Here is a 24,524-nt window from a genome sequence, read left to right as displayed (position 1 = left end):
GGACAGATAGGCAGAAAGGACAGATAGGCAGAAAGGACAGATAGGCAGAAAGGATATAGGCAGAAAGGATATAGGCAGAAAGGATATAGGCAGAAAGGATATAGGCAGAACGGATAGATAGATAGGCAGAACGGATAGATAGATAGAAAGGACAGATAGGCAGAAAGGATAGATAGGCAGATTGATTTTATACCTGGCACAGGTTCCATTTCAATCCCCACTCAAAAACACAGCTTGGGGAATACATTTCCCCCTTGGTACAGGTCTAGGATCAGCTTCCCCCCACCAATCAGAACCTTAACCAATGGGGAGGGAAATTCAAAAGTGACCCAAGAACACCGACTTTACCCCCCCCCAAAAAAAACCATTAAAATCACACTAGTCTTTCAGCAGGCAGGTAGGTGACAGCAGCCATCTTGTTCACAGGTGCAACAGGTGAATGGAGCTTCTGCTTCCTCTGTCTGTGATAAAAACAATATGAAAGTCCACGACAAGAAGAAGAAGTCTCATTGGTAGATTATCACATGCACTGCCCAGATAGCTATTCACCAACAGAATCAGAGATGCTGGGTGGGTGGGGGGGTTTGATTGGATGAGTGGGGGGGTGGGGGTGGGGTTTGATTGGATAGTGTTCTGGGAATGTAACCAAGCTGAGAGGAGGAGCCGTGTCTCGTTGAAGGAGAGCAGTCAAACTTGTAACAGCACGACGCAAATGTAAAACCTCTTGACGACAGCAGCTGCTATCCAACATATAGACTAGAGCAGAACCCCTATTCAATCATTCCCTTCTGACCGGGAATATCGGGACGCAGTCCTGCTTCTTCCGTCCTTTAGACTTCACTCTGACCTTCAGCTAGAGGGAGAACCATTGTACGGCGTTCTCGTAAGCTTCCATCCTTCATCGTACAAACTCACTAGAAAAAAAGTCCCCCCCCCCCCCTCTCCTCCTCCAAAATAAAACGGTCAGAGAGACTCTCCGTCCTCCACACCCCTGTAAACTCGGTCCTAGAGGATTGTAATCGGGCTCTTCCCCCCCCCCCTCAAAACACCAAGTCTGAAGAGGCACTGGCGGCCATCTTAGATTCACACGGTTTCTTTTTCTAACAGACCTGTTGTTGTCCCTTCCGAAACAACGGTCACTCGGCTGATTTCAAAAAGGCTCTTTGTGACGCTAACGTAGCGAGCGGAGTTCCCCACTTCTGGTTTTCAGGGGGAAACGGAAGTTAGGTTGAACCACACTGTGTGTCCCTGAAAAAAAGCGGATGATGGCGTTTTTCCGGTCGACTCCACATAAACGAATCAAAATGATCCAAACAAGGGGTTAACATGGAGTTCTGCTGTGAGCGAAATGACAAAGACAAGATCCCGGAGGTAGGGCAGATAGACATAAAATCAGACACAGGATCCCGGAGTCTGGAAAAAAAAATGTGTGAAAGCATCCTTCATTGGAAAAGGGACAGATCTGTGAGAGAGAGCGCTGAGGGGACAGTCTCAGAGTCGCTGTCCTTTCAGTGAAGCTTGCGTGTGACCTATCACCGGGTAGGAATGCCTTGTAGTGACAGTAAAAACGTCAACAATCTCGTCAACAAAAACAAAAATAACAAATAGCTCAGCTTAAAATCCCAAAACAAACAAGAACTGTTTTTTTCATTTTCTTCAAATAAATTAATTCTTTCAAGTCCTCTTCCCACAGGGTCGACTCCACCCCCCCCGGGAAATCCAGCTTATCAGCGATTGGCTCAGACCTGGCCCCGTTCATCTCGGGTAACCAATGAGCAGCCAGGAAAGAAGTGTGGTTTCCTGTGCCTGTAGCTCCGCCCTCTTCGTCACGGAGGGGAGTGAGAAGGCGTGTGCTGCCCAAACCCTCGACCTCTAACCTCTCGACCCCTAACCCCAATCCTGTCCTTGTGCTCTCAACAGTTATACTCCTCCTTCATCAGTCCTACAATCAATAAGTGCTGTTCTCTCCTTCAGTGTGTCTGGTTGTGTGTCATTCAACTTTTCTTTTTTCCTTGTTTCTAAAATCAGATGTTGTAGTTTTTCCCCCCCCGATGTGGTGATTCCCCGGCGGAGATCTCATCTGTAGAGCTCCTGAGACGTGGAGCGGCGAGAGGAAGAGGCTGTCCTGTCTGTCTCTTCAGGTGTGGAAAGTAGAAAACAGCACGTTCTTTTGAGACCAGGATGTTGGTTTTTGGTTACATGGATGAAGTAATCCACCGCAGGAACACAAGACTTGTTGAAGAGTGACGAGGGATGGACTGGCTGAACTGGTGGAATCTGGATCAGCATCTTATTTAAATGCTGAAAACTCCCCTGGAATGAAGAGAAGAGAGAGAAGATCAGGTTGGAAGAGAGGAGAGAGAGACAGTAGTACAGAGTGGAAGAGAGAGAGGAGAGAGACAGCAGTACAGCGTGGAAGAGGGAGGAGAGACAGCAGTACAGAGTGGAAGAGGGAGAGAGGAGAGAGACAGCAGTACAGAGTGGAAGAGGGAGAGAGGAGAGAGACAGCAGTACAGAGTGGAATAGAGAGAGGAGAGAGACAGCAGTACAGAGTGGAAGAGAGAGAGGAGAGAGACAGCAGTACAGAGTGGAAAAGGGAGAGGAGAGAGACAGCAGTACAGAGTGGAAGAGAGAGAGGAGAGAGACAGCAGTACAGAGTGGAAGAGGGAGAGGAGAGAGGAGAGAGACAGCAGTACAGCGTGGAAAAGGGAGAGGAGAGAGACAGCAGTACAGAGTGGAAGAGAGAGAGGAGAGAGACAGCAGTACAGAGTGGAAGAGAGAGAGGAGAGAGACAGCAGTACAGAGTGGAAGAGAGAGAGGAGAGAGACAGCAGTACAGAGTGGAAGAGAGAGAGGAGAGAGACAGCAGTACAGAGTGGAAGAGAGAGAGGAGAGAGACAGCAGTACAGAGTGGAAGAGGGAGAGGATAGAGACAGCAGTAGAGCGGAAGAGGGAGAGAGGAGAGAGACAGCAGTACAGCGTGGAAGAGAGAGAGAGGAGAGAGACAGCAGTACAGCGTGGAAAAGGGAGAGGAGAGAGACAGCAGTACAGAGTGGAAGAGAGAGAGAGGAGAGAGACAGCAGTACAGAGTGGAAGAGAGAGAGAGGAGAGAGACAGCAGTACAGAGTGGAAGAGGGAGAGAGGAGAGAGACAATAGTACAGAGTGGAAGAGAGAGAGAGGAGAGAGACAGCAGTACAGCGTGGAAGAGAGAGAGAGGAGAGAGACAGCAGTACAGCATGGAAGAGGGAGAGGAGAGAAACAGCATTTAAAATGGCAGTAACACTCTGTACATGGAGAAACTACAGGACCCCCAGCGCGTGTGTGGCCCCTCACCGTATCCCCCCTGTATCGGGGTTTTGGGGGAGGAGCAGGCGTACAGGCTGAAGTCCTCCGTCTGGAACCCGGCTCGGTTCAGTGAGGGTTCCGACGCGGAGCGGTGGATCTTGGGTAAAGAACGCGCCAGCAGCTCAATGGACGCCAGGATCTGACAGAGGAGGTCAGAGGTAAAAAATAAAAAAACACAGGAGGTTAATAGGTCATCCCTAGCCAATCACCTCTCTCGAATCACTCGTGTCAAATAGGGACAAAGCTGACAGCCAAGTCAGATAATCTTAGATTGAGGCTGTCAGCAGAACCTCAGCTGGGCTTTCCAGCAGCTTTTAAAAACACAGTGAGACGTTAGTGTGAATGTATTTCTAGTACTCAGAGGACACCTGGTGGTGGAAATAACACATTCTCCTTCATACATACAAGTTAAACAACGCCAAGGAGGGCTGGCTCGGTCCCCACACAGGTTACCAGCCTTAACCTCATGAGCAGGAAGAGGTTTCTGGTGAGGTGAATATCTTGGTGGGGTGGATAGTCTTGGTCATTTTAAAACATTCAGCTCAACCCCTGGCATGTAGAGTGAAGTGGTCTCCATAGTTACCTGAGGGAATAGGGGTCCCATCTCCATAGTTACCTAAGGGAATAGGGGTCCCGTCTCCATAGTTACCTGAGGGAATAAGGGTCCCGTCTCCATAGTTACCTGAGGGAATAGGGGTCCCGTCTCTGTCGTTACCTGAGGGAATAGGGGTCCCGTCTCCATAGTTACCTGAGGGAATAGGGGTCGTTCCTCTCTCTTCTTCTTCATACAGTCAGCCATCAGCCTCCTCATGGCTTTAGGACAGTTGGAGCGCACCTTACTGAGGTCAGGAGACAGGTATCCCCGACCCACCATGAAGATTATCTAGAGGGGAGAGGTGGAGGGTTAGAGGTCAGGAGACAGGTATCCCCGACCCACCATGAAGATTATCTAGAGGAGAGAGGTGGAGGGTTAGAGGTCAGAGGTCAGGAGACAGGTATCCCCGACCCACCATGCAGATTATCTAGAGGGGAGAGGTGGAGGGTTAGAGGTCAGGAGACAGGTATCCCCGACCCACCATGAAGATTATCTAGAGGAGAGAGGTGGAGGGTTAGAGGTCAGAGGTCAGGAGACAGGTATCCCCGACCCACCATGCAGATTATCTAGAGGAGAGAGGTGGAGGGTCAGAGGTCAGGAGACAGGTATCCCCGACCCACCATGCAGATTATCTAGAGGAGAGAGGTGGAGGGTTAGAGGTCAGAGGTCAGGAGACAGGTATCCCCAACCCACCATGCAGATTATCTAGAGGAGAGAGGTGGAGGGTTAGAGGTCAGGGGTCAGGAGACAGGTATCCCCGACCCACCATGCAGATTATCTAGAGGAGAGAGGTACAGGGTCAGAGGTCAGGGGTAAGAGACCTTGCTCAGGTAGGACAGGACCCCAGACATCAACTCATAGAGAACATTATAAATTCATATTCTAGATGTATATTAAACAGGAGAGATATCTACCTGGTCTCTGTTATTGATGTTGGAGTAGGGCAAGGCCCCAGACATCAACTCATAGAGAACTATCCCGAAGGCGTAGACGTCAGACTGGAAGCTGTAAGGGTTCTTATCCTGCAGGCGGATGACCTCTGGGGCCTACAGGCAGACAGCAGAGTCACACAGTTTACCAAGATATACAGCCACATTGGGCAGGATCGGGATCAATTACAGTCAAGTCAAGAAGTACACTGACAATTACAATTCTCTTCAAAATGGAGGAACATTTGGAATTAGAATTTTTGGGTTTACTTCCTGAATTGATTGGAATTGACCTTTCACCTTGTACACTGGGTCTCAAAAGTATTCTCCTTGCGCCTTCCATCCTCGCTTCCTTCTCAAACCGCACTGGAGGAGAAGATTTGAAGTACCGCCCCCCCCCCAGACCCTCTCCACCAATGAGCTTTGAGATGGAGGCCAGAAGAGAGGAGGGTAAGGAATTGAAGAAAGACTAATTGCGTCCCGAGCTCATGTCACATTTAGACTGATGCATTGACCAACAGATATCTGATCCTTTCAGAGCAGCTCTGATAACGTAGATTACATTCTGACAACGTAGATTACATTCTGACAACGTAGATTACATTCTGATAACGTAGATTACATTCTGATAACGTAGATTACATTCTGACAACGTAGATTACACATTCTGATAACGTAGATTACACATTCTGATAACGTAGATTACACATTCTGATAACGTAGATTACATTCTGATAACGTAGATTACATTCTGATAACGTAGATTACATTCTGACAACGTAGATTACATTCTGACAACGTAGATTACACATTCTGATAACGTAGATTACATTCTGATAACGTAGATTACATTCTGATAACGTAGATTACATTCTGACAACGTAGATTACACATTCTGACAACGTAGATTACACATTCTGATAACGTAGATTACACATTCTGATAACGTAGATTACATTCTGATAACGTAGATTACATTCTGATAACGTAGATTACATTCTGACAACGTAGATTACATTCTGACAACGTAGATTACATTCTGATAACGTAGATTACATTCTGATAACGTAGATTACATTCTGATAACGTAGATTACATTCTGACAACGTAGATTACATTCTGACAACGTAGATTACACATTCTGATAACGTAGATTACATTCTGATAACGTAGATTACATTCTGATAACGTAGATTACATTCTGACAACGTAGATTACACATTCTGATAACGTAGATTACATTCTGACAACGTAGATTACATTCTGATAACGTAGATTACATTCTGACAACGTAGATTACATTCTGACAACGTAGATTACACATTCTGATAACGTAGATTACATTCTGATAACGTAGATTACATTCTGATAACGTAGATTACACATTCTGATAACGTAGATTACATTCTGACAACGTAGATTACATTCTGATAACGTAGATTACACATTCTGACAACGTAGATTACACATTCTGATAACGTAGATTACACATTCTGATAACGTAGATTACATTCTGATAACGTAGATTACATTCTGACAACGTAGATTACATTCTGATAACGTAGATTACATTCTGATAACGTAGATTACATTCTGACAACGTAGATTACATTCTGATAACGTAGATTACATTCTGACAACGTAGATTACATTCTGATAACGTAGATTACATTCTGACAACGTAGATTACATTCTGACAACGTAGATTACATTCTGATAACGTAGATTACATTCTGATAACGTAGATTACATTCTGACAACGTAGATTACATTCTGATAACGTAGATTACATTCTGATAACGTAGATTACATTCTGATAACGTAGATTACATTCTGATAACGTAGATTACATTCTGACAACGTAGATTACATTCTGACAACGTAGATTACATTCTGATAACGTAGATTACATTCTGACAACGTAGATTACATTCTGATAACGTAGATTACATTCTGACAACGTAGATTACATTCTGACAACGTAGATTACATTCTGATAACGTAGATTACATTCTGACAACGTAGATTACACTCTGACAACGTAGATTACACATTCTGATAACGTAGATTACATTCTGACAACGTAGATTACATTCTGACAACGTAGATTACACATTCTGACAACGTAGATTACACATTCTGATAACGTAGATTACACATTCTGACAACGTAGATTACACATTATGATAACTTAGATTACATTCTGACAACGTAGATTACATTCTGACAACGTAGATTACACATTCTGACAACGTAGATTACATTCTGACAACGTAGATTACATTCTGACAACGTAGATTACATTCTGATAATGTTGAATAATGTCGGTTGAATAATGTCGGTTGAATAATGTCGATTGAATTCTAACGTAGATTACATTCTGACAACGTAGATTACATTCTGACAACGTAGATTACATTCTGACAACGTAGATTACATTCTGACAACATAGATTACATTCTGACAACGTAGATTACATTCTGACAACGTAGATTACACATTCTGACAACGTAGATTACACATTCTGACAACGTAGATTACACATTCTGACAACGTAGATTACACATTCTGACAACGTAGATTACATTGTGACAACGTAGATTACATTCTGACAACGTAGATTACATTCTGACAACGTAGATTACATTCTGACAACGTAGATTACATTCTAACGTAGATTACATTCTAACAATGTAGATTACATTCTGACAACGTAGATTACATTCTAACAACGTAGATTACATTCTGATAACGTAGATTACATACTGATAACATAGATTACATTCTGATAATGTTGAATAATGTCAATTGAATTCTAACGTAGATTACATTCTGATAACGTAGATTACATTCTAATAACGTAGATTACATTCTGATAATGTAGATTACATTCTGACAACGTAGATTACATTCTGACAACGTAGATTACATTCTGACAACGTAGATTACATTCTAATAAAGTAGATTACATTCTAATAACGTAGATTAATGTGGTTAGAGGGTTGGGCCAGTAACCGAAGGTTGCTGGATCGAATCCCCCGAGCTGACAAGGTAAAGAAACCTGACGTTCTGCCCCTGAGCAAGGCAGTTAACCCACTGTTCCCCGGGCCCTGAGCAAGGCAGTTAACCCACTGTTCCCCGGGCCCTGAGCAAGGCAGTTAACCCACTGCTCCCCGGGCCCTGAGCAAGGCAGTTAACCCACTGCTCCCCGGGCCCTGAGCAAGGCAGTTAACCCACTGCTCCCAGGCCCTGAGCAAGGCAGTTAACCCACTGTTCCCCAGGCCCTGAGCAAGGCAGTTAACCCACTGTTCCCCAGGCCCTGAGCAAGGCAGTTAACCCACTGTTCCCCGGGCCCTGAGCAAGGCAGTTAACCCACTGTTCCCCGGGCCCTGAACAAGGCAGTTAACCCACTGTTCCCCGGGCCCTGAGCAAGGCAGTTAACCCACTGTTCCCCAGGCCCTGAGCAAGGCAGTTAACCCACTGTTCCCCGGGCCTTGAACAACCCACTGTTCCCAGGCCCTGAACAAGGCAGTTTTAAAAAACAGAGAACCATGGATGTATCTGTTCCCCAGGCGCTGAAGACGTGGATGTTGACTAAGGCAGCCCTCCCGCACCTCTCTGATTCAGAGGGGTTTGTGGGTGAAATGCGGAAGACACATTTCAATTGGACAACTGACTAGGTATCCCCCTTTCCCTAGATTGAATTATAATAATGTAGTTTGAATTCTCTTGCTGGTTGTTCAGTCTATTCAGGTTCTCCTCTTAATCCCTGCAGTATCACTCACCATCCACAGGATGGAGCCAGAGAGCTGTTCAAACTGGTGGGAGCCGCTCCAGCGTGACTTCACTGTGGCCAGGCCGAAGTCTCCTATCTTCACGGTCAGGTCCTCGTGTAGGAAGATGTCTGGGAGGAGAGGGGTTAAGGAACAGAAAGCTAAGGGACCGCTGTCTGGGGAGAGGGGGAGCTCCGTCTGGGGAGGAGAAGGGGAGCTCCGTCTGGGGAGGAGAAGGGGAGCTCCGTCTGGGGAGGAGAAGGGGAGCTCCGTCTGGGGAGGAGAAGGGGGGGAGGAGAGGGGGAACTCCGTCTGGGGAGGAGAAGGGGGGGAGGAGAGGGGGAACTCCGTCTGGGGAGGAGAAGGGGGGGAGGAGAGGGGGAACTCCGTCTGGGGAGGAGAAGGGGGGGAGGAGAGGGGGAACTCCGTCTGGGGAGGAGAAGGGGGGGAGGAGAGGGGGAACTCCGTCTGGGGAGGAGAAGGGGAGCTCCGTCTGGGGAGGAGAAGGGGGGGAGGAGAGGGGGAGCTCCGTCTGGGGAGGAGAAGGGGGGGGGGGAGAGGGGGAACTCTGTCTGGGGAGGAGAGGGGGAACTCCGTCTGGGGGGGAGAGGGGGAACTCCGTCTGGGGGGGAGAGGGGGAACTCCGTCTGGGGGGGAGAGGGGGAACTCCGTCTGGGGGGGAGAGGGGGAACTCCGTCTGGGGGGGAGAGGGGGAACTCCGTCTGGGGGGGAGAGGGGGAACTCCGTCTGGGGGGAGAGGGGGAACTCCGTCTGGGGGGGAGAGGGGGAGCTCCGTCTGGGGGGGAGAGGGGGAGCTCCGTCTGGGGGGGAGAGGGGGAGCTCCGTCTGGGGGGGAGAGGGGGAGCTCCGTCTGGGGGGGAGAGGGGGAGCTCCGTCTGGGGGGGAGAGGGGGAGCTCCGTCTGGGGGGGAGAGGGGGAGCTCCGTCTGGGGGGGAGAGGGGGAGCTCCGTCTGGGGGGGAGAGGGGGAGCTCCGTCTGGGGGGGAGAGGAGGAGCTCCGTCTGGGGGGGAGAGGGGGAGCTCCGTCTGGGGGGGAGAGGGGGAGCTCCGTCTGGGGAGAGGGGGAGCTCCGTCTGGGGAGAGGGGGAGCTCCGTCTGGGGAGAGGGGGAGCTCCGTCTGGGGAGAGGGGGAGCTCCGTCTGGGGAGAGGGGGAGCTCCGTCTGGGTAGAGAGGGGGAGCTCCGTCTAGGGAGAGGGAGAGCTCCGTCTAGGGAGAGGGGGAGCTCCGTCTAGGGAGAGGGGGAGCTCCGTCTAGGGAGAGGGGGAGCTCCGTCTAGGAAGAGGGGGAGCTCCGTCTAGGGAGAGGGGGAGCTCCGTCTAGGGAGAGGGGGAGCTCCGTCTAGGGAGAGGGGGAGCTCCGTCTAGGGAGAGGGGGAGCTCCGTCTAGGGAGAGGGGGAGCTCTGTCTGGGGAGAGGGGGAGCTCTGTCTAGGGAGAGGGGGAGCTCTGTCTGGGGAGAGGGGGAGCTCTGTCTGGGGAGACTCCTGTAGGACCAAACAGCTTTAAAAAACACAGAACCATGGATGTATCTGCTGATAGCTGTCCTTGCCAATTCATCAACTAACACCCTTGCCTTTCTTGCACCGACACTGGTCTCGGTCTCACCTAGTTCACCTGAAGATGGAGGCACTAACTGTAGGTCCCTCTGAATAACAGCGTCCTGCTAAATGACTACCATGTAAAAACAGATCTGAACACAAAGACTATGTCCTATCGATGACATGTGGATTAGGTGACACAGCGGAGAGGGGTGATTATGACTGCCTTCCTTATAGAATGGGTCAAAGGTCAGACAAGACTGAAAGGTGCTTGTTGGAAAAAAAGGTGAAAGGTCAGAGGTCAGAGAGGATACTGTTGCTCTTCAGGTCTCTGTGGATGATGGATTTGGCGTGCAGATAACTAGGGAGGAAAACCACAACAATCCCAGGTTAGTTAGTAATCAATAAACACTGGTACACTAGACATATTTACAGTCCAATGTTAGTTAGTGAACCAGGAGAGTCAGCGTAGGGGACGAGGGCGTGAACCAGGAGAGGCAGCGTAGGGGACGAGCGTGTCAACCAGGAGAGTCAGCGTAGGGGACGAGCGTGTCAACCAGGAGAGTCAGCGTAGGGGACGAGCGTGTCAACCAGGAGAGTCAGCGTAGGAGACGAGGGCGTGAACCAGGAGAGGCAGCGTAGGGGATGAGCGTGTCAACCAGGAGAGTCAGCGTAGTGGACGAGTGTGTGAACCAGGAGAGTCAGCGTAAGGGACGAGGGCGTGAACCAGGAGAGTCAGCGTAGGGGACGAAGGCGTGAACCAGGGGATGCATCCCAAATAGCAGCCTATTCCCTATGTCTGGGACTAGTTCTGGGAACAGGGTGCTAGTCGGGGTACATCCCGTGTGTTGTAGACTAACTCACTCCATGCCCTGCGCGGTCTGCCGGGCGATGTCTATGAGCTTGATCATCTCAAACTTGGTCTCTATGATGTGTAGATGGTGGTAGAGGGAGGAGCCCTCACACCACTGGGTCACGATGGCCAGCTGAGGCTTGGTGGTGTAACCCATGAACAGCAGGATGTTGACGTGACGAGTCTTCCTGTTAGGAAGCAGGGAGAGGATATCAAAACCACTGACAAGGAGCTTTTAGTTATCCACCCAGCATGCTATTTCATGACGGAACAGAAGCCCTGCTATTTCATGACAAAACAGAAGCCCTGCTATTTCATGACGGAACAGAAGCCCTGCTATTTCATGACAAAACAGAAGCCCTGCTATTTCATGACAAAACACAGAAGCCCTGCTATTTCATGACAAAACAGAAGCCCTGCTATTTCATGACAAAACACAGAAGCCCTGCTATTTCATGACGGAACAGAAGCCCTGCTATTTCATGACAAAACAGAAGCCCTGCTATTTCATGACAAAACACAGAAGCCCTGCTATTTCATGACAAAACAGAAGCCCTGCTATTTCATGACGGAACAGAAGCCCTGCTATTTCATGACGGAACAGAAGCCCTGCTATTTCATGACAAAACACAGAAGCCCTGTTATTTCATGACAAAACAGAAGCCCTGCTATTTCATGACAAAACAGAAGCCCTGCTATTTCATGACAAAACAGAAGCCCTGCTATTTCATGACAAAACAGAAGCCCTGCTATTTCATGACAAAACACAGAAGCCCTGCTATTTCATGACGGAACAGAAGCCCTGTTATTTCATGACAAAACAGAAGCCCTGCTATTTCATGACGGAACAGAAGCCCTGCGATTTCATGACGGAACAGAAGCCCTGTTATTTCATGACAAAACAGAAGCCCTGTTATTTCATGACAAAACAGAAGCCCTGCTATTTCATGACGGAACAGAAGCCCTGCTATTTCATGACGGAACAGAAGCCCTGCTATTTCATGACGGAACAGAAGCCCTGTTATTTCATGACAAAACAGAAGCCCTGTTATTTCATGACAAAACACATAAGCCCTGTTGTTTCATGACAAAACAGAAGCCCTGTTATTTCATGACAAAACAGAAGCCCTGTTATTTCATGACAAAACAGAAGCCCTGTTATTTCATGACAAAACAGAAGCCCTGCTATTTCATGACAAAACAGAAGCCCTGTTATTTCATGACAAAACAGAAGCCCTGTTATTTCATGACAAAACAGAAGCCCTGTTATTTCATGACAAAACACATAAGCCCTGTTGTTTCATGACAAAACAGAAGCCCTGCTATTTCATGACAAAACAGAAGCCCTGTTATTTCATGACAAAACAGAAGCCCTGTTATTTCATGACAAAACAGAAGCCCTGCTATTTCATGACAAAACAGAAGCCCTGCTATTTCATGACAAAACACAGAAGCCCTGCTATTTCATGACAAAAAACAGAAGCCCTGTTGTTTCATGACAAAACACAGAAGCCCTGCTATTTCATGACAAAACACAGAAGCCCTGCTATTTCATGACAAAACACAGAAGCCCTGCTATTTCATGATGGAACAGAAGCCCTGTTGTTTCATGACAAAACACAGAAGCCCTGCTATTTCATGACGGAACAGAAGCCCTGCTATTTCATGACAAAACACAGAAGCCCTGCTATTTCATGACAAAACACAGAAGCCCTGCTATTTCATGACGGAACAGAAGCCCTGCTATTTCATGACAAAACAGAAGCCCTGCTATTTCATGACGGAACAGAAGCCCTGCTATATCATGACGGAACAGAAGCCCTGCTATTTCATGACAAAACAGAAGCCCTGCTATATCATGACGGAACAGAAGCCCTGCTATTTCATGACAAAACAGAAGCCCTGCTATTTCATGACAAAACAGAAGCCCTGCTATTTCATGACAAAACAGAAGCCCTGCTATTTCATGACAAAACAGAAGCCCTGCTATTTCATGACAAAACAGAAGCCCTGCTATTTCATGACAAAACAGAAGCCCTGCTATTTCATGACAAAACAGAAGCCCTGCTATTTCATGACAAAACAGAAGCCCTGCTATTTCATGACGGAACAGAAGCCCTGCTATTTCATGACGGAACAGAAGCCCTGCTATTTCATGACAAAACACAGAAGCCCTGCTATTTCATGACAAAACAGAAGCCCTGCTATTTCATGACAAAACAGAAGCCCTGCTATTTCATGACGGAACAGAAGCCCTGCTATATCATGACGGAACAGAAGCCCTGCTATTTCATGACAAAACAGAAGCCCTGTTATTTCATGACAAAACACAGAAGCCCTGCTATTTCATGACAAAACACAGAAGCCCTGCTATTTCATGACAAAACAGAAGCCCTGCTATTTCATGACGGAACAGAAGCCCTGCTATTTCATGACGGAACAGAAGCCCTGTTATTTCATGACAAAACACAGAAGCCCTGCTATTTCATGACGGAACAGAAGCCCTGCTATTTCATGACAAAACAGAAGCCCTGCTATTTCATGACAAAACACAGAAGCCCTGCTATTTCATGACAAAACACAGAAGCCCTGCTATTTCATGACGGAACAGAAGCCCTGCTATTTCATGACAAAACACAGAAGCCCTGCTATTTCATGACAAAACACAGAAGCCCTGCTATTTCATGACGGAACAGAAGCCCTGCTATATCATGACGGAACAGAAGCCCTGCTATTTCATGACAAAACACAGAAGCCCTGCTATTTCATGACAAAACACAGAAGCCCTGCTATTTCATGACGGAACAGAAGCCCTGCTATTTCATGACAAAACAGAAGCCCTGCTATTTCATGACGGAACAGAAGCCCTGCTATTTCATGACAAAACAGAAGCCCTGCTATTTCATGACAAAACACAGAAGCCCTGCTATTTCATGACAAAACACAGAAGCCCTGCTATTTCATGACAAAACAGAAGCCCTGCTATTTCATGACGGAACAGAAGCCCTGTTATTTCATGACAAAACAGAAGCCCTGCTATTTCATGACGGAACAGAAGCCCTGCGATTTCATGACGGAACAGAAGCCCTGTTATTTCATGACAAAACACAGAAGCCCTGCTATTTCATGACGGAACAGAAGCCCTGTTATTTCATGACAAAACAGAAGCCCTGTTATTTCATGACGGAACAGAAGCCCTGCGATTTCATGACGGAACAGAAGCCCTGTTATTTCATGACAAAACACAGAAGCCCTGCTATTTCATGACAAAACAGAAGCCCTGTTTACACTATACTTGCCCGTTATACTGTATATCCCAACACACCTAAGACCTGGAAGGTAGCAGTTAATCACCTCAACATCTGCAGGTAAAACTAGTATTCCACCACTGTGTACATGCCGAGCGTTTCATGACATGACATAACCGTTAAAACGTGTCTTACCGGAGGACTCCCACTTCGTTCTTAAAGGCCTGTAGCTGCTGTGGGGTGGGAGCTGTCACGTTCAACATCTTCACCGCCACGTCTCCGTGCCACTTGCCCTTGAAGACGGTCCCAAAGGATCCAGAGCCTATCCTCTGACCCAGGGTGATCTGACCTTCTGGGATCTCCCAGTCGTCACTCGAGTCCCGTCTGCCCAGGGTTTTCTACATGGGGGGGAGGGGAGGCACACACAGATGGTTTTACTTCCTGCTTTTACAACAGAGCCGGTCTTAAAGTGGCAGCGCACGGTGACAGGCTCTGTGCGTGTCACCACACTGTGTGTGTTTTTACTAGGTCTTTCTCCGACTGATTACCTGGTCATTTTCTAGCCATCTTGACAACTCCTATAGTCATTGTTTGGCATCTCAGTCATATTGTAAACTTATTTATCCTGCTTTGTGATACACCAATTAGCTCTAGGGTCTGTGTTCCTTATACACCAATCAGCTCTAAGGTCTGTGTTCCTTATACACCAATCAGCTCTAGGGTCTGTGTTCCTTATACACCAATCAGCCCTAGGAAGGTCTGTGTTCCTTATACACCAATCAGCTCTGAGGTCTGTGTTCCTTATACACCAATCAGCTCTAGGAAGGTCTGTGTTCCTTATACACCAATCAGCTCTAGGAAGGTCTGTGTTCCTTATACACCAATCAGCTCTAGGAAGGTCTATGTTCCTTATACACCAATCAGCTCTAGGAAGGTCTGTGTTCCTTATACACCAATCAGCTCTAGGGTCTGTGTTCCTTATACACCAATCAGCTCTAAGGTCTGTGTTCCTTATACACCAATCAGCTCTAGGAAGGTCTGTGTTCCTTAAACACCAATCAGCTCTGAGGTCTGTGTTCCTTATACACCAATCAGCTCTAGGAAGGTCTGTGTTCCTTATACACCAATCAGCTCTAGGAAGGTCTGTGTTCCTTATACACCAATCAGCTCTAAGGTCTGTGTTCCTTATACACCAATCAGCTCTAGGAAGGTCTATGTTCCTTATACACCAATCAGCTCTAGGAAGGTCTGTGTTCCTTATACACCAATCAGCTCTAGGAAGGTCTGTGTTCCTTATACACCAATCAGCTCTAGGAAGGTCTGTGTTCCTTATACACCAATCAGCTCTAGGAAGGTCTGTGTTTTGTAGCGGTTGTGTCTCACCATCTTATTGCGGTCGTCAGACGAGGACGATGACTTCCTCTCTCTCTGTGGACACGGAGACTTCTGAGGAGCCTTCACATTGGTCAATGAGCCAGGCAGCGAGGCCGGGGGCGTGGCCGACAGCCCTGCAGTCGACCCTAATTGGAAGTAGGAGAGGGAGGGAGGGGGTTAGGGAGGGAGTGAGGGAGGGGGTTAGGGGGGAGGGAGGGAGGGAGGGGGGGGTGGAGGAGGAAAACAAAAGAAAAGGAAAGATGAGGATGAGAAGAAACGGAGGGCAAACAGAAGGCGGTAGGAGGAGGAAGAGGAGGAAGAGGAGGAAGACAGGGCTTGAGTGATAGAGAGAAGGGATATGTCCAGTCCCAAACTGACACCTACACCCTATGCCCTAGGATCAACCCCTAGACCTTATGCCCTAGGATCGACCCCTAGACCCTATGCCCTGGGATCGACCCCTAGACCCTATGCCCTGGGATCGACCCCTAGACCCTATGCCCTGGGATCGACCCCTAGACCCTATGAAATGATTTGACGGGTATAAAACAAAACAGTGAAACTTCCACCTAGCCAATCAGAGAGCAAGTTGGAACAATTACCCTATTGCTTACACCTGTCAAAAAACATCTCTGATCTCCACAAGTGCATGGGGTCGATCATAGGGTCTAGGGGTCCGATCATAGGGTCTAGGGGTTCGATCATAGGGTCTAGGGGTCGATCATAGGATCTAGGGGTCGATCATAGGGTCTAGGGGTCGATCATAGGGTCTAGGGGTCCGATCATAGGGTCTAGGGGTCCGATCATAGGGTCTAGGGGTCGATCATAGGGTCTAGGGGTCGATAATAGGGTCTAGGGGTGCGATCATAGGCTCTAGGGGTGCGATCATAGGCTCTAGGGGTGCAATCATAGGCTCTAGGGGTGCGATCATAGGCTCTAGGGGTGCGATCATAGGCTCTAGGGGTGCGATCATAGGCTCTAAGGGTCGATCATAGGGTCGATCATAGGGCAGGGTTCCCCAATGGGCGATTTAATTTGGCTCCCAAAATGTTCAGATCAAAAATATTTTGTATATATTTTATTAAGAAATAATTTTTCATTAATGAAACAAAAAGAGACATAAAATCATCAGAAAATGAGCTCTGTGATTTTAAATTTAGGAAAACTGTCCAACTATTCCAACGCATAAATAGAGACTGACATGTAATCAAGGTTTGAATTGATTTTCCCTCTAATATAATATAATATATAATATATATATATCTATCTATTTGGGATACTTGCGGTCAATTTGCAGCGATACAAATGATTAATAACTATGCTCCAGCAACCCCTTACCATCCGCTCAAGGATGAAGAAAACAATTTGACCCACGGCTGAATGTAATTAGGGATCCTTGGCGTAGGGTCTAGGGGTCTATTTGGGATTGGGCCATAGAGTGGGTTTCAGAGAACAGGAGGGTTGAGGGGAGTCGGAGTGTTGTGTCCTGGTGGTGTTGGAGGTGAGGGGTGATGTCACAGTGGGAGGTGAGGGGTGATGTCACAGTGGGAGGTGGTACTGATGGCTTCTACACTTGTGGCTAGAGCACAGCAGTCTTCGCCCTAACCTGAACCTGATTCTCCTAACCTGTCAAATTCTCCCTAACCCGCCACCTCTAATTCTCCCTATCCTGTCAACTCAAATTCTCCCTATCCTGTCAACTCAAATTCCCCCTATCCTGTCAACTCAAATTCCCCCTAACCTGTCAACTTCTCCCTAACCTGTCAACTCAACTCCTCCCTAACCTGTCAACTCAACTCCTCCCTAACCTGTCAACTCAACTCCTCCCTAACCTGTCAACTCAACTCCTCCCTAACCTGTCAACTCAACTCCTCCCTAACCTGTCAACTCAACTCCTCCCTAACCTGTCAACTCAACTCCTCCCTAACCTGTCAACTCAACTCCTCCCTAACCTGTCAACTCCTCCCTAACCTGTCAACTCCTCCCTAACCCGTCAACTTCTCCCTAAATCGTCAACTCCTCCCTAACCTGTCAACTCAACTCCTCCCTAACCTGTCAACTCAACTCCTCCCTAACCTGTCAACTCAACTCCTCCCTAACCTGTCAACTCAACTCCTCCCTAACCTGTCAACTCAACTCCTCCCTAACCTGTCAACTCAACTCCTCCCTAACCTGTCAACTCAACTCCTCCCTAACCTGTCAACTCAACTCCTCCCTAACCTGTCAACTCCTCCCTAACCTGTCAACTCAACTCCTCCCTAACCCGTCAACTTCTCCCTAAATCGTCAACTTCTCCCTAACCTGTCAACTTCTCCCTAACCTGTCAACTTCTCCCTAACCTGTCAACTTCTCCCTAACCTGTCAACTTCTCCCTAACCTGTCAACTTCTCCCTAACCTGTCAACTTCTCCCTAACCTGTCAACTTCTCCCTAACCTGTCAACTTCTCCCTAACCTGTCAACTTCTCCCTAACCTGTCAACTTCTCCCTAACCTGTCAACTTCTCCCTAACCTGTCAACTTCTCCCTAACCTGTCAACTTCTCCCTAACCTGTCAAATCCTCCATCTAGCCACAACCGTAGAAGCCGTCAGTTCAGAGGAAACCATCAGTGCCACCGGTGTGTGAAGGAGAGGGTGTTGCTGAGATGGGGGGAGGTGCCTGGTGCAGTAGGGAACTCTGGGTAATGTAGTACTTTAACAGCATCCTCTACTTTATAACCATGACATCTCAATGTGGCTTCCAACAATACATTAAAAAGACAACAACCTACTCACACTGGAAGGTAGTGAATACATTACACTGTCAACTACAGTCAGTCAACTACTGTCAGTCAACACATTACACTGTCAACTACAGTCAGTTCACACATTACACTGTCAACTACAGTCAGTCAACACATTACACCGTCAACTACAGTCAGTCAACGCATTACACCGTCAACTACAGTCAGTCAACGCATTACACCGTCAACTACAGTCAGTCAACGCATTACACCGTCAACTACAGTCAGTCAACGCATTACACCGTCAACTACAGTCAGTCAACGCATTTTACCGTCAACTACAGTCAGTCAACGCATTACACCGTCAACTACAGTCAGTCAACGCATTTTACCGTCAACTACAGTCAGTCAACTACAGTCAGTCAACTACAGTCAGTCAACACATTACATGGTCAACTACAGTCAGTCAACACATTACACCGTCAACTACAGTCAGTCAACGCATTACACCGTCAACTACAGTCAGTCAACGCATTACACCGTCAACTACAGTCAGTCAACGCATTACACCGTCAACTACAGTCAGTCAACACATTACACTGTCAACTACAGTCAGTCAACTACAGTCAGTCAACACATTACATGGTCAACTACAGTCAGTCAACACAGTACACTGTTACATGATATGTCAGTTCTGAGGACATTTATATAATGTCCTATACATCTATAGTGTCTTTTCCTATTCCCTGATCAGAGCCTGGATCCAAAGGATCTCAGGGTAGGATCGGCGTTCCCTTCTAGATCATAATGAATCAGAATATACGAGCAGATCCTATAGCCTCAGCCCTACTCAGAGATGCTTTGTGGACACAGGCCCTGAAACACAAAAACCCTCCCATATGAGCGTTTTGGAAGCAGAGGGGGGGGGGGGGGGGGGGGTGTCGGTAGTGACAGTGTGAGGGATTATGGTAGTGAGAGAAAACATAAGGAAAGAGAGTGAAGAGCGAAACACAGACAGACAGTGGAGGGCCAAAACAAGGGTGGGAGGTGAGGACACACACACACACACACATCACCACAATACACACACACACCACAATACCACACACAGAGGCACGCCACAGAGGCCTAGCTACCTCGGAACACAGGCTCGGACTCAAAATCAAAGACTATGTCATTGGGGTAGGAGTATAGGAGGGGGCTTGAGATCCGTGTTCGGTGCTTCCTCAAGCAGCGGGCGGGTGGGTGGGTCTGCAAGGGGGGGGCTGCAGGAGGGCGGGAAAGAGAGACAGACACAGCAGGATCACTGGCCCTGAAGACCAGCTACTGGGCCCACTTCTCTATGGTACCTACTGTAGGCCCGATCCAAAATGGACGCCTAGTCACTGTACTGTGCTCTACTTCTGGCCAGAGCCCAATGAGTGCCAATGAGGAGAATGCATGAATCTGTCTCCGTGGACCAGTAGAAAGTTAGGGAGTTTTTCCACACATTTTCACTGGCGAAAAGTAGTGCACTAGATAGGGACTAGGGTACCATTTGAGACTGGCCCTATAGTAAGTAGTCTACACTCTTTCAGAGGGAGCATGGATGGGCAGTAGAAATCAGAGAATGTTAGGGGAATAAAAAGGGTAGATGGCTCGCTTAAAGGGGAAGTCTCCTTAAAAAGGGACAGAGTTTTACAGTCTAAGGACAAATATTCTAAATATGCATCAACAAGACTAGTAGAATTAGAATTCTGACTGGACAAAATGAGTTTCGAGGACCTTGTAAAACAAGAGAGAAAGAGAACACAGATGCAGGATATGGGGGTGGTGGTGGTGGTGGGGGGACTTGTTGATTGAATTAGTGATGATGATAGCTTCCTTACCTCCTTCTGATCTCTGTAAACCTTGGTCTCGAATCAAGTCCTGAAAGAAAGAAAGAGACAGAGAGACAGAGACAGAGAGAGAGACAGAGACAGAGAGAGAGACAGACAGAGAGAGACAGACAGAGACAGAGAGAGAGAGAGACAGACAGAGAGAGAGAGAGAGACAGAGAGAGAGAGAGAGAGAGAGAGAGAGAGACAGAGACAGAGAGAGAGACAGAGACAGAGAGAGAGACAGAGAGACAGAGACAGAGAGAGAGACAGACAGAGACAGAGAGAGACCGAGAGCGCGAGAGAGAGACAGAGAGAGAGGAAATAACAGAGAATCACAATACTGTGAAGACTGCTAGTCATCTCAGATTCCAGATAAACGCTACAGATTGGGTTATATCTTGGTAGCTTGTATAACACTTTTGCAGATATGAAAACAGTCAACACTGTTTTCATAAAATTATATATTAGTCAAAAAATATAAAATTCCCAGTTTATGTATCCAAAACTAACTTTATTAAAAAGGTTTTAAAAATAGGTCATAATAATAATAATAATAATAATAATAATAATAATATTTGACTCTAAATGTTATGATGTACACTAAAAGGCATTGATGGCAGAACAGGTGGATGTAGTTCAATGTATAATTAATATAATAAACTAATACATTTCTTGGTAGTCCCAAAACATATTGCTATCGGGTTGTAAATCACAGCGGGCCTGATACCATAAGGAATGCACTGTCTCAGTTTCAATGGCACAATATTATGGACAAAAACAAAAACCAGACGAATGTAACTAAGGTTGAGAATGACAATATAAATCAAACTAGCAAGGCCAAATGATCACAAGTCAGCAATAACATGGCTGATAGGCTAGCGTATCTAGTTATGTAGCGAGCTAAAAACACGGAGCCTAACGTTAGCTAGCGAGCTAAAAACACGGGGCCTAACGTTAGCTAGCGAGCTAAAAACACGGAGCCTAACGTTAGCTAGCGAGCTAAAAACACGGAGCCTAACGTTAGCTAGCGAGCTAAAAACACGGAGCCTAACGTTAGCTAGCGAGCTAAAAACACGGAGCCTAACGTTAGCTAGCGAGCTAAAAACACGGAGCCTAACGTTAGCTAGCGAGCTAAAAACACGGAGCCTAACGTTAGCTAGCGAGCTAAAAACACGGAGCCTAACGTTAGCTAGCGAGCTAGCTGCTAGGAGGATACCATGTCATTGGAAGAGTGGGTGAGTGACTGACTCTTCCGTCATCTTGTTTTTCAGGTGGCTATACACACGGCTAGAGATGCAGGTGTCATTGGGTAAAGCTAGCAAGAACTAGAACGCGTTATCCAGTTAGCATATCTCTCGCATTCGTAAATTCAGAGAATAACTGATGAATGTACCAACGTGAAACACCTGCTGAGTCTAACCCGGGGTCAGTAAACGTAGGAAGAGAAAGTCATAGTTAGTCAAGAACGCTCTCGGTAACATGTAAACAGCTCTGCTGTGTCTGGAAGTAGCTAGCTAAGCTAGCCAACTTTAGCCAGTTGGCTTGTGTGCTTGGTTGGTGGAGTCAAATTGTCAGAGTAAAAAGTTACTAATTTGTGTCTGGAAGTAGCTAGCTAAGCTAGCCAACTTTAGCCAGTTGGCTTGTGTGCTTGGTTGGGGACAAGCCTTGCATTGTTGGCAGGCAAACTGCAGAAAGACGAGGAGGCTACAATTCCCCATCGTTTATCAGTGCAATTTTGACAGTCAAATTAGGTAAAAAAAAGTTTTAGAGGGTTTATTTAAAAATGTTACTTCGTTAGATGTTAGCTCATCTTTCTCTGGCTAGCATTAGCTGTTGATCTTGTTGATGTGTATAACTGAGGGAGAGACATACTGCCTTTTCATGGTTGTTTGATCAACAGGACTGTAAAGTTCCCAAATGTAAGAGGACTCCCTGATATTTACATATTTACAGAAATTCATTTCAGGTGTATTTTGGTGAATGTGTTCTATTGATCTAAAGTCGTGCTGCAAGCTACTGCCAGTAAACACACAGTCCAGTTCAAAGTGAATGATGACAGGCCCTATTGCCAGTAAACACACAGTCCAGTTCAAAGTGAATGATGACAGGCCCTACTGCCTGTAAACACACAGTCCAGTTCAAAGTGAATGATGACAGGCCCTACTTCCTGTAAACACACAGTCCAGTTCAAAGTGAATGATGACAGGCCCTACTTCCTGTAAACACAGTACTACTTGTCTCCAGCAGGGGGAGTGTCTGCGCCATCGGACACACAGACAAAAGGGGATATTGGACTCACGTCTATGTTGACGGGTTCGATGGTGTTGATGTGGACGTTGGGAGCGGAAGACGAGCGGTCTCTCTGTCCAAACTGGTTCCTGTGGTCCTCTTCTCCGGGCCTGAAGTTCTGGGGGATAGGGATGGACTTGGACGGGGACACGCTGGCGTGACACAGGGACCTGGGGGTCAGAGAGAGAGAGAGAGAGAGAGAGAGGTCAGTGGTCAGGGAGGTTGGGGGTTGAAACTCTGGGGGATGGGGATGGACTTAGACGGGGACACACTGGCGTGGCACAGGGACCTGGGGGTCAGAGAGAGGTCAGTGGTCAGGGAGGATGGGGGTTGAAACTCTGGGGGGGATGGAGATGGACTTAGACGGGGACAGGAACCTGGGTTCAGAGAGCGGTTAAGAGGGGAGGATCATCTCCCTGGGGACATGAGGGTCATCTCACTGGGGACATGTGGCAAAGCATTAGCAGAGATTCCAGTCTACATTGATTATATCTCCTTGCTAGATTCAATCAAAACACCATAGATTTCATTTGATTTGATATAAGATTATCAAGTCTGTGTTTCATTAGTCTTCAAAAATGGCTTCCTCTCCTCGTCTCCTTTCCGTCAACTGTGCCGAGGTGAGAATGGGATCAGGACAGCTGTGAGACTCACCCGGTGGAGTCGGACGGGGGCAGTGACGGGTAGGCCTCGGACACGGGGGTGGTGCCCTCTGACGACACCTCCTCCTGGGTGATGGGGTGGTGCTCAAAGAACTTCGACACCAGCAGCAAACTGCAGCAGAGACCCAACATACAGGATAGAACTGGGACACTAGCAGAGACCCAACATACAGGATAGAACTGGGACACTAGCAGAGACCCAACATACAGGATAGAACTGGGACACTAGCAGAGACCCAACATACAGGATAGAACTGGGACACTAGCAGAGACCCAACATACAGGATAGAACTGGGACACTAGCAATAAGCTGAAGGGGCAGATCAAGCTAATGTCCGTCTCGGGGACAGGTCAAGCTAACGTCTGTCTCGGGGACAGGTCAAGCTAACGTCCGTCTCGGGAACAGGTCAAGCTAACGTCCGTCTCGGGGACAGGTCAAGCTAACGTCCGTCTCGGGGACAGGTCAAGCTAACGTCCGTCTCGGGGACAGGTCAAGCTAACGTCCGTCTCGGAGACAGGTCAAGCTAACGTCCGTCTCGGGGACAGGTCAAGCTAACGTCCGTATCGGGGACAGGTCAAGCTAACTAACGTCTCGGGGACAGGTCAAGCTAACTTCAGTCTCGGGGACAGGTCAAGCTAACGTCCGTATCGGGGACAGGTCAAGCTAACGTCCGTATCGGGGACAGGTCAAGCTAACGTCCGTCTCGGGGACAGGTCAAGCTAACGTCCGTCTCGGGGACAGGTCAAGCTAACGTCCGTCTCGGGGACAGGTCAAGCTAACGTCCGTCTCGGGGACAGGTCAAGCTAACGTCCGTCTCGGGGACAGGTCAAGCTAACGTCCGTCTCGGGGACAGGTCAAGCTAACGTCCGTCTCGGGGACAGGTCAAGCTAACGTCCGTCTCGGGGACAGGTCAAGCTAACGTCCGTCTCGGGGACAGGTCAAGCTAACGTCCGTCTCGGGGACAGGTCAAGCTAACGTCCGTCTCGGGGACAGGTCAAGCTAACGTCCGTCTCGGGGACAGGTCAAGCTAACGTCCGTCTCGGGGACAGGTCAAGCTAACGGCCGTCTCGGGGACAGGTCAAGCTAACGGCCGTCTCGGGGACAGGTCAAGCTAACGTCCGTCTCGGGGACAGGTCAAGCTAACGTCCGTCTCGGGGACAGGTCAAGCTAACGTCCGTCTCGGGGACAGGTCAAGCTAACGTCCGTCTCGGGGACAGGTCAAGCTAACGTCCGTCTCGGGGACAGGTCAAGCTAACGTCCGTCTCGGGGACAGGTCAAGCTAACTAACGTCTCGGGGACAGGTCAAGCTAACGTCCCG

At 47.8% G+C, this 24,524-nt stretch overlaps 1 protein-coding gene across 4 annotated transcripts in view; it reads right to left on the bottom strand.

The window, feature by feature from the left end:
- Window positions 1–1,033: 1,033 nt before the first annotated feature.
- The window catches only part of LOC110500907 (serine/threonine-protein kinase B-raf-like), a 44,509-nt gene continuing 21,018 nt past the window's right edge, over window positions 1,034–24,524 (bottom strand). For 2 of the 4 annotated variants that reach the window (XM_036956699.1, XM_036956702.1), the window contains 13 exons: window positions 23,198–23,317; window positions 22,554–22,713; window positions 20,264–20,303; window positions 19,532–19,660; window positions 15,684–15,820; window positions 14,496–14,698; window positions 11,064–11,240; window positions 10,514–10,560; window positions 8,655–8,773; window positions 4,855–4,986; window positions 4,094–4,228; window positions 3,334–3,484; window positions 1,034–2,313 (listed from right to left, as the gene is read on the bottom strand). In XM_036956699.1, coding sequence (XP_036812594.1) covers window positions 2,291–2,313; window positions 3,334–3,484; window positions 4,094–4,228; window positions 4,855–4,986; window positions 8,655–8,773; window positions 10,514–10,560; window positions 11,064–11,240; window positions 14,496–14,698; window positions 15,684–15,820; window positions 19,532–19,660; window positions 20,264–20,303; window positions 22,554–22,713; window positions 23,198–23,317 — 1,573 coding nt within the window. In that variant the 3' untranslated portion in view covers window positions 1,034–2,290. Of the gene's footprint in view, window positions 2,314–3,333; window positions 3,485–4,093; window positions 4,229–4,373; window positions 4,434–4,854; window positions 4,987–8,654; window positions 8,774–10,513; window positions 10,561–11,063; window positions 11,241–14,495; window positions 14,699–15,683; window positions 15,821–19,531; window positions 19,661–20,263; window positions 20,304–22,553; window positions 22,714–23,197; window positions 23,318–24,524 lie in introns of those variants that run through there. The other 2 variants (XM_036956700.1, XM_036956701.1) reach the window with 2 other exon arrangements.

The sequence above is a fragment of the Oncorhynchus mykiss genome, chromosome 21 (assembly GCF_013265735.2).
Source record: "Oncorhynchus mykiss isolate Arlee chromosome 21, USDA_OmykA_1.1, whole genome shotgun sequence".
NCBI lineage: Eukaryota > Metazoa > Chordata > Actinopteri > Salmoniformes > Salmonidae > Oncorhynchus > Oncorhynchus mykiss.
This window is presented reverse-complemented; position numbering and strand designations above follow the sequence as displayed.